The sequence below is a fragment of the Ornithorhynchus anatinus genome, chromosome 8 (genome assembly GCF_004115215.2).
Source record: "Ornithorhynchus anatinus isolate Pmale09 chromosome 8, mOrnAna1.pri.v4, whole genome shotgun sequence".
NCBI classification, from domain to species: domain Eukaryota; kingdom Metazoa; phylum Chordata; class Mammalia; order Monotremata; family Ornithorhynchidae; genus Ornithorhynchus; species Ornithorhynchus anatinus.
Window position 1 is genome coordinate 70,653,129 of NC_041735.1, and position 14,977 is coordinate 70,668,105.

Below are 14,977 nucleotides of genomic sequence, written 5' to 3' on the forward strand. Positions count from 1 at the left end.
GGGGCGGGGCGACCCCCACGCCGGTCCGGGCGGCTCCTCTGTCCACTGGCCCTGCCCAGCCCCCCGGGGGGGGGTGTCTCCGGGATCTTGGTACAGAGGGGGTCGCTGGCCCCTGTGGCTTCTGCCTTGGGCTACTGATCGCGTGATAGGCGAAGGTCAGGGGAACCGCCAACAGCCTGCGGCCCCAAAAGGCCAAGCAGGGGTCAGTTCGCGGTTTCCCAGGGTGTGCCGTGGCCACGGGTACTGGTCGGCTAACTACGGCATGCGCGCACTAGGGCAGGGTGGCCACCGAACAGCAGTGAGTATGGGGGTGCGGGGGGAACTGACCCCGATCCTCACGGGGACGGCAGCACTGGTCGGAACTAAGGATGGTCAGCGGCTCTATGGGACACACCCAGGCCCGGCCCCGAGGCCCAGGAAGATCTCGCATGTCCGAGCCGCGGACCAGCGCCTCTTCAGACCGGGCCCAACTTCCAGGCCGCCCCAGCGCCCGGCGAGCATCCCCCAGCTGGATGCCGGGGTCACCGAACAGGGGCACGCTTTCTCCGCCCACCCACAGGGTCTTTCTCCGCCCGCCCACGGAAGGCGGTGGCCCCGCACCGGCCCTTGGGCGGCGGAGGCGCCGCGCAGACCCTCGGCGGCACTCCCCTGGCCGGCCTCAGACGGCGGTCTCCCCCTGTTTCCCGCGGGCCGCCAGGCGCGCGTAGAAGCGCCGCCAGGCCTGCAGCGTCTTGCCCGACCACACCCAGAAGCCCGACGTGATGCCCACCACCAGGGTCATGAGGTACTTGAGCATGAAGACGGCGAAGTCGGGGCCGGCGGGCAGCGGCGGCGGCGGGCAGGGCACGGCGAAGCTCTTGCAGCTCTGCGCGGCCCAGCGGCGGTCCCACTGGGCGCGGAAGGCCTGCTCGTAGAAGTGGCAGGCCAGGACGGCGGCGGCGGGCACGGCGTAGAGCACGCTGAACACGCCCAGGCGCACCTGATAGAAGAGGGAGAAGCGTGAGAAGCAGCGGGGCTCAGGGGAAAGAGCCCGGGCTTGGGAATCGGAGGTCGTGGGTTCTAATCCCCGCTCCGCCACTTGTCGGGTGCGCGACCCTGGGCAAGTCACTTAACCCCCCCCCCCCCCCCCCCCCCCCGTGCCTCGGCTACCTCATCTGTAAGACGGAGATTAAGACCGCGAGCCCCACGTGGGACAACCCGCCGAGCCCATACCTGCCCCGGCGCCCGGACCGGAGTAAGCCTTAACGGGCACCCTCGCGATCACGACTACGGTTAGGATGGTTACCATGAGCCGCTCCAGCTTGTCCGTGCGCCCGCCGCCGTGCTTCATGGCCGTGCGGATGCGGAAGAGGGCCACGAAGCCGGCCAGCAGGAAGGCGGTGCCCAGCGCCAGGTAGGCGAGCAGCGGCGCCAGCACGAAGCCGCGCAGGGCGCCCACGCTGCGCAGCCCCACGAAGCACACGCCGCTCAGCACGTCCCCGTCCACCTGGCCGAGCGCCAGCGCCGCCGCCGTCTGCGCCGCCGGCACGGCCCAGGCGGCCAGGTGGAAGTAGGCGGCGTTGGCCTCGATGGCCTCGTGGCCCCACTTGAGCCCGGCCGCCAGGAACCAGGTGAGGGACAGGACGACCCACCAGGCCGAGCTGGCCATGCCGAAGAAGTACAGGGTCATGAAGAGCAGCGTGCAGCCCTCGCGCTTGGTGCCCTGCGCCACGGTGCGCGCCCCGTCGGCGGCGAAGCGCTCGTTGCAGGCGGCGCGGTCGCCCAGCGCGAAGCCCGCCAGGTAGGCCCCGGCCACGGCCGCGTAGCAGCCCGACAGGAAGACGATGGGCCGCTCCGGGTAGCTGAAGCGCCGCACGTCCAGCAGGTAGGTGAGCACGGTGAAGAGGGCCGAGGCGCAGCACAGCGCCGACCAGGCCCCGATCCAGGCGCGGGAGAAGCGCAGCTGCTCGGGCCCGAAGTAGAGGAGCCCGTGGGCGCGGGCCGGCTCGCACGGGGCCCCGCAGTCCGGCTGGCCCAGGAAGCGGTAGTTGAGGTGAGCGGGGACGCGCAGCGCCCTGGGGCAGGAGAAGAAGAAGGAGCCGGGGGCCGGGGCCGCCCCGACGCCCCCCGGGCCCGGGCCCGGGCCGCCCCCCGGGCCCGGGCCGCCGCCGGGGGGCGCCACGCCGGCCCGGCCCACGTGCGGATGGCTGGTCCAGAACTCGGGGCGGCGCGAGGGCGCGGGCGGTGGCGCCGCCTGGCGGCCGTCCGGATCTGCCCCGGCGCCCTGGGCCGACGCGTTCTGGCCCACGCACAGCTCGCCGGCGCCGTGCACCGGGAACTGCTCGCAGCGCAGCGCGTCGGGCCACTGGAAGCCGAACTTGTTCATCAGCGCCTCGCAGCCCCGCCGGGCCCGCTCGCACAGCGCCCGGCAGGGCGGCAGCGCCCGCTCCAGCACCGTGCACACCGGCGCGTACATGGAGCAGAGGAAGAAGCGCAGCTCGGGCGAGCAGTGCACCTTGACCAGCGGGTAGAACTGGTGCACCTCCAGCCCCGCGTCCTCCTGGCTCGTGTGGCCCAGCAGGTTGGGCAGGATGGTCTGGTTGTAGGCCAGGTCGGCGCACAGCGGGATGGAGATGGGCTGGCAGTAGCCGTGCTCGGGGACGGACAGGCCCCCGCGGCCCGGGGGGTCCGGCCCGGGGGGCTGCGGCCGGGCTCCCGGAGGCAGGGGCAGCAGCAGCAGCAGCAGCAGCGGCAGCAGCAGCGGCAGCAGCAGGAGGGGCGGGACGGACGGGCGGGGGCCCGCGCCCGCCCCCCACCCCGGTCGCCCGACCGGTCCTTCCTCGGCCATCCGGGTCACGGGCCCGCCCCCGGCCGGACTCCGGTCAGCAGTCCGGCCTGAGGGCCCGGCCCCGGTCCGGCTCCCGATGCCGCCGTCTCCCCGGGGCCGGGGGACCCTGCCCCCTGCCCCCTGCCCCCTGCCCCCTGCCCCCTGCCCCCTGCCCCCTGTCCCCTGCCCCTGCCCGCCGCCGTCGGTGTCCGGACCATTGGGCGGCCGGAGCCCAGCCCAGCCCCGCGCTCCGCCCCGGCCCCGCCCCCCCCGGCTCGGGCTCCGCCCCCGGCACCGTTTCCAGCCTCCCCCCCCCCTCCCCCCGCCGGCCGCCGACCACTGGGGGAGGGGGGTCCCTTGAAACGGCGCGGGGCCCCGTTGGAAGGACCGTCGTCCAGGGCCGGTGGGGCAAGGGGCCGCCCCCCGGGGCCCAGACACCCCCCACTCCTTCTCGGGGGCGGGGGGAAAAACGGCCCCCGCCCGGTCCTCGGGACGGCTCGACGGCCACGCGTGGGGACCCGGGGGACTCCCACGGACCCGTCCCCCGGGGGTCAGGGAGGGGTGGAGCGGGATGCAGCCCGAGCTGCCCACCCATCTGCTCCCCCTCCCTGGAACGGGGTGCAGCCCGAGCTGTCCACCCACCTGCTCCCCCCCCACCCCTGGAGCGGGGTGTAGCCCGAGCTGTCCACCCATCTGCTCCCCCCCAACCCCTGGAGCGGGGTGCAGCCCGAGCTGTCCACCCATTTGCTTCCCCCCCCCCCCCCACCGGAGAGGGGTGCAGCCTGAGCTGTCCAGCCATCTGATCCCCTTCCCTGGAACAGGGTGCAACCCGAGCTGTCCAGCCATCTGCTCCACCCCCACCTGGAGCGGGGTGCAGGCCGAGCTGTCCACCCATCTGCTCCCCCTCCCCCAACCCCCGTCCTGGAGCTCGACCCCGGAGACCCTTCTGACCCCCACCTCCAAGGAGAGGATGGGGCAGCTGCGGACCCCTTCGGCCCCGGACAGACCGGGCAAGTGATCTTGGCCGAGCGGCAAGAGCACGGGTTTGGGAGTCAGAGGTCGTGGGTTCTAATCCCGGCCACGCCACTTGTCTGCTGCCTCAAGTCACTCCACTTTTCTGGGCCTCAGGGACCTCATCTGTAAAATGCAGTGAGACTGTGAGCCCCACGTGGGACAGGGACGGTGTCCAACCCGATTACCTTGTATCTACCCAAGTGCTCGGAACGGTGCTTGGCACATAGTAAAGTGCTTAACAAATATTGGGCGGGGATTGTCTCTGTTGCCGAATTGTGCATTCCAAGCGCTTAGTACAGTACTGTGCACATAGTAAGCACTCCATAGACACTACCGAATGAATGAAATACCTTAGTTTGAGAAGCAAATACAAATACCTCGAGAAGCAGCGTGGCACAGTGGAAAGAGCAAGAGGCTTAGGAGTCAGAGGATGTGGTTCCGATCCCGGCTCCGCCACCTATCTGCTGTGTGACCTTGGGCAAGCCGCTTCACTTCTCTGGGCCTCGGTTGCCTCATCTGGAAAATGGGGATGAAGACTGTGGAGCTCCACGTGGGACTACCTGATTACCTTGTATCTCCCCTAGCGCTCAGAACAGCGCTTGGCACATAGCTTGGCGCTTAACAAGTACCATAATTATTATTATTAATTTTTATTACCTGGGGCAAGTGGGGAGGGCGAAGTGAGGAAGACGTGCCCCTTGGGAGCGGGTGACTCCCCACCGCTCCTCAACTTCTGACGCCCGTCGCCACAAGCATGCAGCAGCCCAGCACACTTGGTTACACTCAAAGCGGGTGGTCTCCCCGCCCCACCCCGCGCCCCGGACGCCCAGAAGACAGAGGGACGATCGGCTACACTTTATTCCTCACGGGGTACAGAAGACAAAGGTTACAACAGACATGACGGTCCAAGGTTGCTCTCAGAACACAGACGAGCACAAGTTCTAACAAGGAATGCGACTGCTGGTTTCTGCCCCGCTCCCTGCCCCGGGTCCTGGGTGCCACCGGAGTCCAGAGCCCCCAGACCGGAGGAGTGGAAGGCTGCCGAGTCCGGCCCCCCAAATGAAGCCCTCGTACCATGGCACCAAGAGGGTGAGCGGGGGCCAAGTCCCGGGGAAACTGAGCCCTGGAGGGTGGGGTTGGATATTCAAGTCCGACGGGGCACGTGGGAGGCTGAGTCTGGGGAAGCCCTAGGTTTGGGTAGCGTGCCCCCTCACCAGAGGTGGGGGAGATGAGAGCATCTTCTAGTGTTCCCCCCGCCCCCCTTAATGGGGGGTGTGCCAGACTCCAAACCAGCCACACCTGGAAGTGGCAGAGAAGCAGGTCAGGGCCAAGGCCACCCTCTTGCTGCCCCGGCAAGTGGGTGGAGACCGGTGGGGCCATGGGCGCAGCTCTGAGGGGAGTCCTGGGCGCAGAGAAACGGAGTGGCTCCAGAGGCCATCCGTGAAAACTCCAGTCCCAAGTGGGGCCTGCGAAGCGGGCAAGGGAAAGGCCGGGAGCTTCTCTCTGCGACCAGATCTGAGGTCCGAGCCCAGGGGTAAGAGAAGGAAACGTGGATCAGCCAGGCCAATCTCCTGCGCCATGAAGCAGGGCGGCCAAGGGCGCTCTGGGCCCAGCCCGCCACACCAAGGCGAAGGTCTAGTCCATGTTCCCGCCCTGGCAAACCACAGAGCTGTGGCCGGTCCCGACCAGGGGTGGATGCTGAGCTTGGAATTTGACCCCCCGTTTCTCTTCCGTTTCCCCCCGCCCCCCTGCAACACACACACACACACCCCCCTCCAGGCTGACCACACTGGTCTGAGCTACAGCCAGTCCAGCCACGGCAACTGGATCTCTGTGTGGTGGGGGAGGTGGCAGGGTTGGGGCCTGGGCTAAGCCTTCCTCCCCCCGAGCAGCAGAGAGCTGTGCGGCCTGCCCACTCCCTGCCACATGTCGGGCAGCAACGCCCACTGGGCTAGGAGCCACATGTCCTCAGTGGCCTGCCTGTCATTCGCTCTGAGCACTGCCACCGCCACCACCGCCGAGGAAGGACCCAGTCTGGCCATCCCCATTCCAAAGCACCCACCGGAGGCGTCGATGGAGCAGGGTCCCAGGGGGACCAGATCCTTCCCTAGTCAGGCTCCCCCTTACCCCGGTGGGAGCGAAACTCCCAAACCTTGCTCCTAATGGGAGCGATATACCCCTCCCACCACCCCCACCTGAATGGCAGTGTCCCCCATGCTCCCCCCACCCCCTCCCCATGCTATTCATCCCAGGTCAAGGTGTCTCCCTTGGCTCACCATTCCAACTTCCCCCGAGCCCGGCCACACCCCTCCCTACGGGACGGGCTGGGGTGTCCCTGATGTGTCCAGAGCCGACTGGGGCCCGCGGGGGGGACTCCATGGCCCCCGGAGCTCCTTGGACTGGGGTCTGCTCTCCCTTCTGAAGCGGGGTGGGGCGAGGGGTCCGTTCAGCAAATCCAGGGCTCCCAGCACCACACGGGCTCCCCTCCCCTGCCCCGCCACTACTGGGAGGGAACTGCGGGGTAGTTGGGACGGAGGGCCAGGGAAGAGATCCCCCTACCCGAAGAGGCCGAACCCATCCCGGCCACAGTCAATGTACCTTCCCCGGCCTCAGCTGAGACCGACCGGCTGAGAGCCCCCCGGTCACCCGGCTGGCATGTGGCTTCTCTGAGAGGGCACGTGAGGCCAGTCCCCGAGGAGAGCAAGGCCCCGCAGCACCAGCTGGGCGCTAGTAACCAGCGGGTTTGAGGATGTGGCCGCCCGAGCCATGAACTCCCATTCTTTCATGCTGGATGCTTGGGGGTCCTCGTTGAGGGAGAACGCCACGGTGGTGGCTCCACATCTGTCCCACGGCCGCGGCTCCACGTCCACCCTGGCGCCACGGCAGTGGACGCGGCAGGACCCCCCGCAGAGGGTAGTGCCTCTGGGAAATGAAGCCAGGAGCACACGGGCCCCGAGCGGGGCAGGAGTCTGGTGGGACCTGGGCAGGTTCTGTAGAGGTAGGGCAGAGGGGCACCTCGTCCACTGTGCGGAGATGGGAGACGGCACCAGCCTGCTCCTTGGCCAGGCTCCGGCTCTGGTAGTCGCCCGCGCCGCAGCAGCTCCTACGGGAGGAAGGAGAGTGGCGTGAGGCAGGGGCCTGGGCTGGGAGGGCCTCCCCCAGAACGACACCGGCCAGGTCTGAGGGGGCAAATCCTGGCTGACCTGCCCCGGCTGACCCTGCCATGTCCCCACGGGGTCGTGCCACCGAGCCCTCAGCTACCAAACGAGCACCCGTCTCGGCCGGTCCCTGGGTCCTGCCGGAGAGAGGGCTGCTCCGAGCTGAGAGTTGAATCGATCAACCGAACGAACTGGGCGCTTCCTGGACATATCTCCATGATAATAACCATAATCATCTTGGTATCTGTTAAGTGCTTGCTGTGGGCCAAACACTGTACTATGTGCTGGGGTAGATAGGAGATGAGTAGATCGGTTATAGTTCCCGTCCCACATGGGGCTCATAGTCTAAGAAGAAGGGAGTACAGGTGTTTCAGCCCCATTTGCAAATGAGGTACTAAGGCCCAGGGAAGTGAAGTGACTTGCCCAGAGTCACACAGCAGGAAATTATAACAGATTAGAACCCAGGTCCTCTGACTCCCAAGCCCATGATGCTTCCCACCTTTAGCAGTGTCACCTCCACAATTTTCAATCAGAAAGACAAAAGTCAGAGATTGCCCTGGCCACAGAAGCATCTCATTGTTCTCCGTCGCTGGCTAGATAATAACAACAACAATAATTATAATAATGATAATTGTGGTATTTTTCAAGTGCTTACTATATGTCAAGCACTGAACTAAATGCTGGGGTAGATACAAAATAATTGGGTTAGAATTCCCATTTTACAGAGGAGGGAACTGAGGCACGGAGAAGTGAAATGACTTGCCCAAGTTCACACAGCAGGTATGTGGGCAAGTTTCCTGGATTGGCTCCTGAAGAATATTGTCATCCAAATGTTCCCAGAATCACAACGGGGCTTCAGAACAGGGCATGGCAGGGCGGCCATGATTTTGGCTGCGTGTCCTACGTAGGGAACACCACCAAGCCTCCCCGGGGTTTTCCTGGATCTTCTGAAAGCATTTGATTTGCACAGTGGACCTGGTCTCTGGAAACTCCTAATCCAATCTGGCCGCCCTGAAATGTTCATCCAGACTCTGAGACAGCTTCGCAACAGTAGGACTGCCCAGGGCAGAGCCGCGGGTGCCCTCTCTGAGTCATTCCCCACCGCCAATGGGATTAAAGCAGGCGGGACGGTGGGCCTGGTCCTGGGTAACCTGTCCTAGGCAGCCATGTTGGAGGATGCAACAGGAGGCCTGGTTGCAGGTGTAAGAGTGAGCTTTGGCACCTCTGGGAAACTCTTCCATTGCAATAAACTTCGCGAATCATCCGAAGTCCTGGGAAACAGTCATTCCAGAATTCCATATATAGATGACTGCACCCAAAAAACACAGGCAAATGGTTGTAAACCACATCACCGGCTTGGCCAAGTGCTCCAGGCTAATGATTACTCTAAGAAAGCTGAGGGGATGTATCAGCCTGCACCGAGGAAGCCATACACACAACCAAAAATTCGGATGGACAACACAGAGCTGAATGCTGTGGCAGAATTCTGCTACCTAGGTAATACAATGACCAATGATGCAATGATGCTCAACCACAACAAAGCGGGGAGAAGGGATAACAACAGGATACCTGAACAACTGCTTTATGGAGCACTGGGATTAGGAAATGGACAACAAAGAGGGCAGAAGAGATGACAGCTACGTGGTGCGGCAGGTGAGATAGATCAGCAAGCTAAACGCCCTGCCCTCTTGATTCTGCCCAATATTTTTTTGTAAATGGTACTTTTTAAACACTATGTGCCAGGATAGATACAAGTAATTAGTTCTAAGTGCTAGGATAGATACAAAGTAATTAGTTTGGACACAGTCCATGCCCTACATGGGGCTCACAGTCTTAATCCCTATTTTACATATGACATAATTGAGGCCCAGAGAAGTGAAGTGACTTGCCCAAGATCACACAGCAAATGGTGGAGCCAGGATTAGAACCTAGGTCCTTCTAACTCCCAGGCCAGTGCTCTATCCACTAGATCATGCTGTTGGGGTGCAAGGCAGAGCTCCCCTCTGCTATATAAGCCATGAAGGTGTCATCCCCAGGGCTCTCTGCCGCTCTGCTTCCCTTAAACAGTTCCATGAGGGATGGGGAGGAAACATGCATAATCCTGGATCTGGAGTTCCCAGCCATGGCTATCTCCAAGAAAATCAACCTGGTTCTGGGGCAGTAAATAGTCCCTCATTTCCTCATGGTTACCCAGAATGGAGCTCCATTTTGGCCCATGTAGCCTTTGAACTCTTCAACTCTCAGATAACGGGGCTCCGGCCCCTTGTGAGGAAGAGGTGAGAACTGGGTGTGGGGCTAGCCAGGGAGGGGGAGGGTTGGTTGTGGGCGGGGGTGGCTGACCAGAGGAGGCCATGCTGCCCACCAAGATGACCCTGCAACATCAGGCCTCTGGGCAAAATCCAGTGTCTCTCCCCACTCAGAGCCAGGCTTGGGGAGACACGCTTTCCCTCTTTGCACCTGCGTTTTGGGTATTTCTGGGTAGGGGCTAAGGCAACACGGGAGGACTGCGGTTCAAGCCCAGCAGCTAGGCCCGAAGTAAATCCTGATCCCTCCCCTCTGCCTGCTTTCACTGACACAGTGGCGAGACGATTACATGACCGCAGGTGATGTAACGCTGTCTGGGGATCGCCTGCTCTGATCCTGCCGGAAGGCGAGAGGCCTAACATTCGGGAGCCGATGATTTGGCTGCCACAGGACACAGGAGATGTGGACAGACTCTCTGGAACTTGGGACAGGTGGCCAGTAGCTACCGTATCCCCACCCCAGTTTGCAACTCTTGGGTGTGATCCAATGTGCCCCAACACCCCCTACTCCAGTCCTGCCAGGACCCTGCCAGGCTGTGCTGGATGTAACAACCTCTGGCCTCTATCGCTCTCCACACAGGATCTGGCACCTTGGAGAATCACCCCGCCCCAAGTCCCTGCCCGGCTCCCGCCCATCTTTTCTTTGCCATGGCCAGTCCTTCATCGTTGCCAAGTGCTGCTGCACTAGATGCTAAGAAATGTGCAAGAAACATACAACTTGTAGGTGGTCCCTGCTCACAAGTGACCATCTAGCGGAGAGACAAACAGAAAAGTGGTTAACTATAAACAGTCCAACTATCATCGTAACCCTTGTGACCATCCAGTCTGACCCAGGAGGTTCCCAACATCCCACGGGGTATGATGGCTCTGTTCAGTCAGGGGCAGGCTGGGGAAGTCTAGAGCATTCCCACCTACTCCTGAACCCCTTGCGGACGGGATTGATATAACAGGGAGCTCCTTGACGGCAGAGAATGTGTTTTAATACTAATAATTATGGCATTTGTTAAGCACTTACTGTGTGCTTAGCACTGTTCTAAGCGCTGGGGTAAATACAGGGTAATCGGATTGTCCCACGTGGGGCTCACACTTTTTAATCCCCATTTTTACAGATGAGGTAACTGAGGCACAGAGAAGTGAAGTGACTTGCCCAAGGTCACACAGCAGACAAGTGGCAGAGCCGGGATCAGAACCCATGACCTCTGACTCCCAAACTCGTGCTCTTTCCACTAAGCCACGCTGCTTCTCTTATACCTCTGTTGTACTCTGCCAGTCAATGGTATTTATTTATTGAGAGCTTTCTATGTGTACAGCACTGTACTAAGCGCACGGAGAGCACAATACAACAGAATTAGTGGACACATTCCCTGTCCACGGTAAGCTTACAGTCTAGAGGGGGAGAGACAGACTGGTTCAAGCGGCTGGTTCAGCGTTCTTCCCTCCAGGGCATGCTCAGCAAATCCACTGATGGATAGGTGAGTAGGTCAATTGGCCAGATGCTCGCCTCATGGGCAGACAATGGCACAACTGAGCGGCTTAGCAGCCACAAACTTTGAACCTGGAGCATCCGTGCTCCCAGCTACACTTGCCCAGGCATCCTCAGTTGAGTAGCGAGACTCAGGGAGGCTTCTGGAGGGGGAGGATGGCTGCAGAGCACTTGGATGAGGATCGGCTGGTGGTGGGGGACCTAAGGGCCCTGGATACAGCTCAGGAGCAGAAATGTGATTCAGAAATGGGTTACAGCGGGTTCCCACCTCCACGTGGGGTGAGGAAAGTCACCGTCCTCCTGGGGCTGGGGCTGGGCCAGGGTCTCTGGTCCCTAGTGGCAGGACAGAGGTCAGAGGAGAGGCCCAGTGGGAATCCTAGAAAAAGAGCAGACCAACGTGGGTGGCCAAGATGGCAGCAGATATCAAGGCTGGATCACAGCACTACGGCATGGAGTCGGCGGAGCGCCTCAGTCACTCTGGCCAGCTGTGGGGCCCACATGGGAAAACTCTCTTCACTCGCAGCTTTCTGCCCCAGTGGGAACACAATGGGCAGGGACGAGGGATCGCAAGGGGCGCAGCCCAAACCACCAGCCCTCTCTCTGACTGCTCCATTCAGGGTGTCGGCACCGGGACTCATGACCACCGTTCCCTGGTAGCTGTGCCCCCGGACCCGTCTCCCGGGTTCCCACCTGCTTGGTCGAGCCTTCGGTCTAAGAGGTTTTCTCTCCTTGTGGTGGGTGTCTGTCAGGAGCCAGGTACAGGGTCAGAAGTCAATGTGGCCAATGTGCTGCCTCGTGGGGTTCCGGCCACATTGCGGCTTCCCGCCGCGGGGGAGCCAGGGGAGCAGATGGGAGGGTGATGGCACGTGGGGAGAAGGTCTCTCGGAGCCGAGCAAAGTGCCGGGGGGCAGCTGCCCCGCACGGCATGTTCCAGTGTCCGTGTTAGGGAAACGGGAGGAAAACAGACACGTGCAGCTGAGCTTGGCTAAACCCAAGATTCCATGTGGTTGTCAAGCGGATGAACCTGTGTGGCACCTTCAGCGGCCATGCCCACAGCCCCCTCCAGCTCTGGGGGCAGATGGTAGCAGAGATGGGCAAGTCACTTAACTTTTATATGCCTCAGTGACCTCATCTGTAAAAGGGAATTAAGACTGTGAGTCCTGTGTGGGACAGGGCTCAAGCACTGAGTACAGTGCTCTGCACACAGTAAGCGCTCAATAAATGCACCTGAATGAATGAATGACAGAGACCGTATCCAACCTGATTAGCATGTATCTACCCCAGCCCTTAATACAGTGCCTGGCACATCATAAGCACCTTACAAAATCCATTAAAAAAAGAGAGAGAGAGTCTCTTCTGGTCTGGGATTACAGCCTTTTGTGAGGGATCAAACCCAGGCCAAGAGAATGACTGCAGCATCAGACATACAAGTGGGGGTTGGGGGGTGGGGGGGGCCACGAGCAGCAGAATGTTGGGGTCTGATTCCAGGAATTCCCCAAAACCCACCAGACCACAGTATTCCCCATCTTCAAAACCTCCTGAAATCCTACCCCCTCCAAGAAGTCTTCCCTGATTAGCCTCCTCTTCCCCAGATCCCATCAATCCACCAGTATGGCTTTGTTCTTAACTCTCACATTTGTCTCTTCATCCTGTCACATTCCCGCACCCACTATTTGTAAATAATGTCCTTCTGCTTCCCAGTCTTTGGGGGGAAGCTCCTTGAGAACAAAGCACAGGCCTGGGAGTCAGGAGCCGGGGGTTCTAATCCCAGCTCTGCTCTGGCCAGCTACATGATCTGGGGCAAGCCACATCACTTCTCTGGGTCTCAGTTTCCTTATCTATACAATGGGGATTCAATAGCCGTTCTCCCTCCTACTTAAGAGTCTGAGCCCTATGTGGGACAGGGATGGTGCCTGACCTGATTAACGTGTATTTCCTCCAAGGGCTTAGATTGGAGTTTGACACACAGTAAGGGCTTCATAAGTATTCTTATTCTGTGTACTCAAGCAGTAAGTACACTGCCCCCTCCCCGGACTGAGTGGTCAACCCAGCTCCAGAGGATGATGCCAGGGACCAAGCGGTTAGCCCAGCTGGGCCAGACAATGCCCCCTCACCCTCGACGGACCCAGTGGTCAGTCCAGGCCAGTTCAGGCTGGCAGACGATAATATTCCTGGGAGCAGTTCTACGACAGCAGAGGGAAGTGGGCCGGCAGAATCGATTCTCTGAGATGGTGTCCAGCCAGGCCTGCCTCGGCGGAAAGATGCTTCCACAGGTTGAAACCATGATGTAACCCCAAAATTCTGCAAGGCTACTTTGGCCCTGACCTACCCACCTCTTCCGCATGGTGTGTGTGCAAGGGCGATGTGGATCCCGGGGTGGCAGCCGGTTCCACAAGAAACCCTGGTCCAGTTCGTCCTCGGTCCGGTCCACCCGCACTGGCTGCTAACAGGTCTGAGCCCCAGGAGATGCCCTCCAACCCCACAGTTTGGACATTGGATGAGTCGATCACGGGCCGCCACCTAGTCAACCTGCTTGGTGCAAAGTGGATCGATTCCCCAACTGTCAATTAATTCTCCTACTGTCAATCGTCCCGCAGCATCTACCGCAGCAGCAGTCAGAAAACCCGGAGGGGGAGCGGGGAGGTTAGAGGACTGGGGTGAGGGAGACAGAGGGGCAGGAGGAAAAACCCGGAGCAAGTGCAGGAAAGATTGGGACTGGGGAGAGGGAGATCCAGGGGTGGGAGGAAAACCAGGAGATGGAGGCTGAGGGAGCAGCAATGGCTGCTGAACCCAAGCTGAGCTAGGGAAGGAAGGGAAGGAGGGGAAGGAGGGCAGGGTCTGCAGGGGAGAGGATAGGGAAGAGCCTGGCACTGCTGTAATTGCTGACTTCTTGGTTCCTGGGGTCACCCGGGGTGGCTCCCTTGTGATGCCCCTTGAAGAGGCTCGAGGGGCAGGGCCAGGGAACGTAGAGATTCCTGTGGCCACTGAGTGTGGGCTGGTGGCCGGGGCTCTCACCGAACCAGACCTGAATGAGCCAGAAACTGGTTCAGGCCCTGCCCCCCACTCCCCTGCCCCCGCATGCAAATCTGGGCACAGACCAGCCCCGAGCAATGCCCCTGTGCCCCCAGCACTGGTGCAGCAGTGGTGCAGCACTGGTGTAGCACTGGTGCAGCATTGCAATTCTCAGTGCTAATTACCGGGGAGGCTGGCTTATTATTCGTTATTCTGGTTACACAAACAGTTGATTCCATTCAAATCCAATTTAGCTGTTACTCACTCCATAGGGGGAACTAATCAGGAAAGAAAGATCATGGAAATATTTGATATGAAATGCAGATTGCTAGCACCATTCCCAAGTACAGAGCTCTGCACACAGCAGGCACCCAGGAGAGCCCTTTGCACACCACAGGCACCCAAGAGAGTGCTTTGTACACCAGAGGCTCCCACTACAACATCTGTACACAGAAGGCACCTGTTTGTATCCTGCCTGCATCAGGAAGCCAGTGAAAGCTGGGGGGGAGGAGGAGGAGGAAGAACTTCAAAGCACCTAAGTAAGGAATCAGTGAGTTTTCTACAGAATCAGCCAGTATAACTGTTATCGCTACAACATTATAAGTACTAATATCAAATAAGTGCTGCAACACATGGTGTAATTAAACCTGTAATCACACATCTTTCCCCCCGTTTAGAATAATTAGGCCTATAGCCCCTTTAGAGCAATCAGGATGTATAAATTGGTGACACTGGACCAACTGAATTGAAAAATGATGACGGGCAGCAGTTAGGAGAAGATTCCCCCTCTCAGGGTCCACAGGGACCCAGTGGACATGAGAGGCCTCATCTGAGCTGTCACTGACCATGCGGTGATGCCTGGAGTGAGTTTTTCTGGCATTGCTCTGTCCTTAGCGGGCAAAATCAGTTCTCTCTTCATACCTAGAGAAGCAGCAAGGCCTAGGGGATAGAGCACGGGCCTGGGAGTCAGGAGGACCTGGGTTCTAATCCCAGCTCCACCATCTGTCTGTTGTGTGACCTTGGGAGAGTCACTTCACTTCTCTGGGCCTCAGTTACCTCATTTGTTAAATGGGGATTAAAACTGTGAGCCCCATGTGGGGCAGGGACTGTATCCAACATGATTATCTTCTACCTATCCCAGTGCTTAGAACAGTACCTGGCACATAGTAATCCTTTAACAAATACCATTAAAAAAAACCCT

The 14,977-nt window shown here is 60.3% G+C and overlaps 2 protein-coding genes across 3 annotated transcripts in view; both read right to left on the reverse strand.

The window, feature by feature from the left end:
* Positions 1 to 597: 597 nt before the first annotated feature.
* Positions 598 to 14,695, reverse strand: FZD1 (frizzled class receptor 1). The gene is made up of 6 exons (XM_039912820.1): positions 14,622 to 14,695; positions 6,868 to 6,923; positions 6,467 to 6,740; positions 5,590 to 5,651; positions 1,286 to 2,691; positions 598 to 979 (listed from the first exon to the last, which is right to left on the reverse strand). Exons 1-6 carry the CDS (start codon positions 14,693 to 14,695, stop codon positions 659 to 661), a joined length of 2,193 nt encoding a protein of 730 aa, XP_039768754.1. The 3' UTR covers positions 598 to 658.
* Positions 4,661 to 14,977, reverse strand: part of CDK14 (cyclin dependent kinase 14) — a 75,950-nt gene continuing 65,633 nt past the window's right edge. For both annotated transcript variants that reach the window (XM_029070873.1, XM_029070874.2), the window contains one exon: positions 4,661 to 6,923. The gene's annotated coding sequence lies outside the window, so the exon portion shown is untranslated. The remainder of the gene's footprint in view (positions 6,924 to 14,977) is intronic.

Excerpts from the sequence above, each read along its gene's own strand:
- FZD1 (XM_039912820.1), bottom strand. The coding sequence starts at position 14,695 with ATGAAGAGAGAACTGATTTTGCCCGCTAAGGACAGAGCAATGCCAGAA. Across the intron at positions 5,652-6,466 it reads AGAAGCCACATGCCAGCCGG|AGATCCAGTTGCCGTGGCTG; the intron begins GTGACCGGGGGG and ends CCCACCACACAG. Across the intron at positions 2,692-5,589 it reads TGTGGTCAGCCTGGAGGGGG|CCCGGCCGCAGCCCCCCGGG; the intron begins GTGTGTGTGTGT and ends TGCCTCCGGGAG.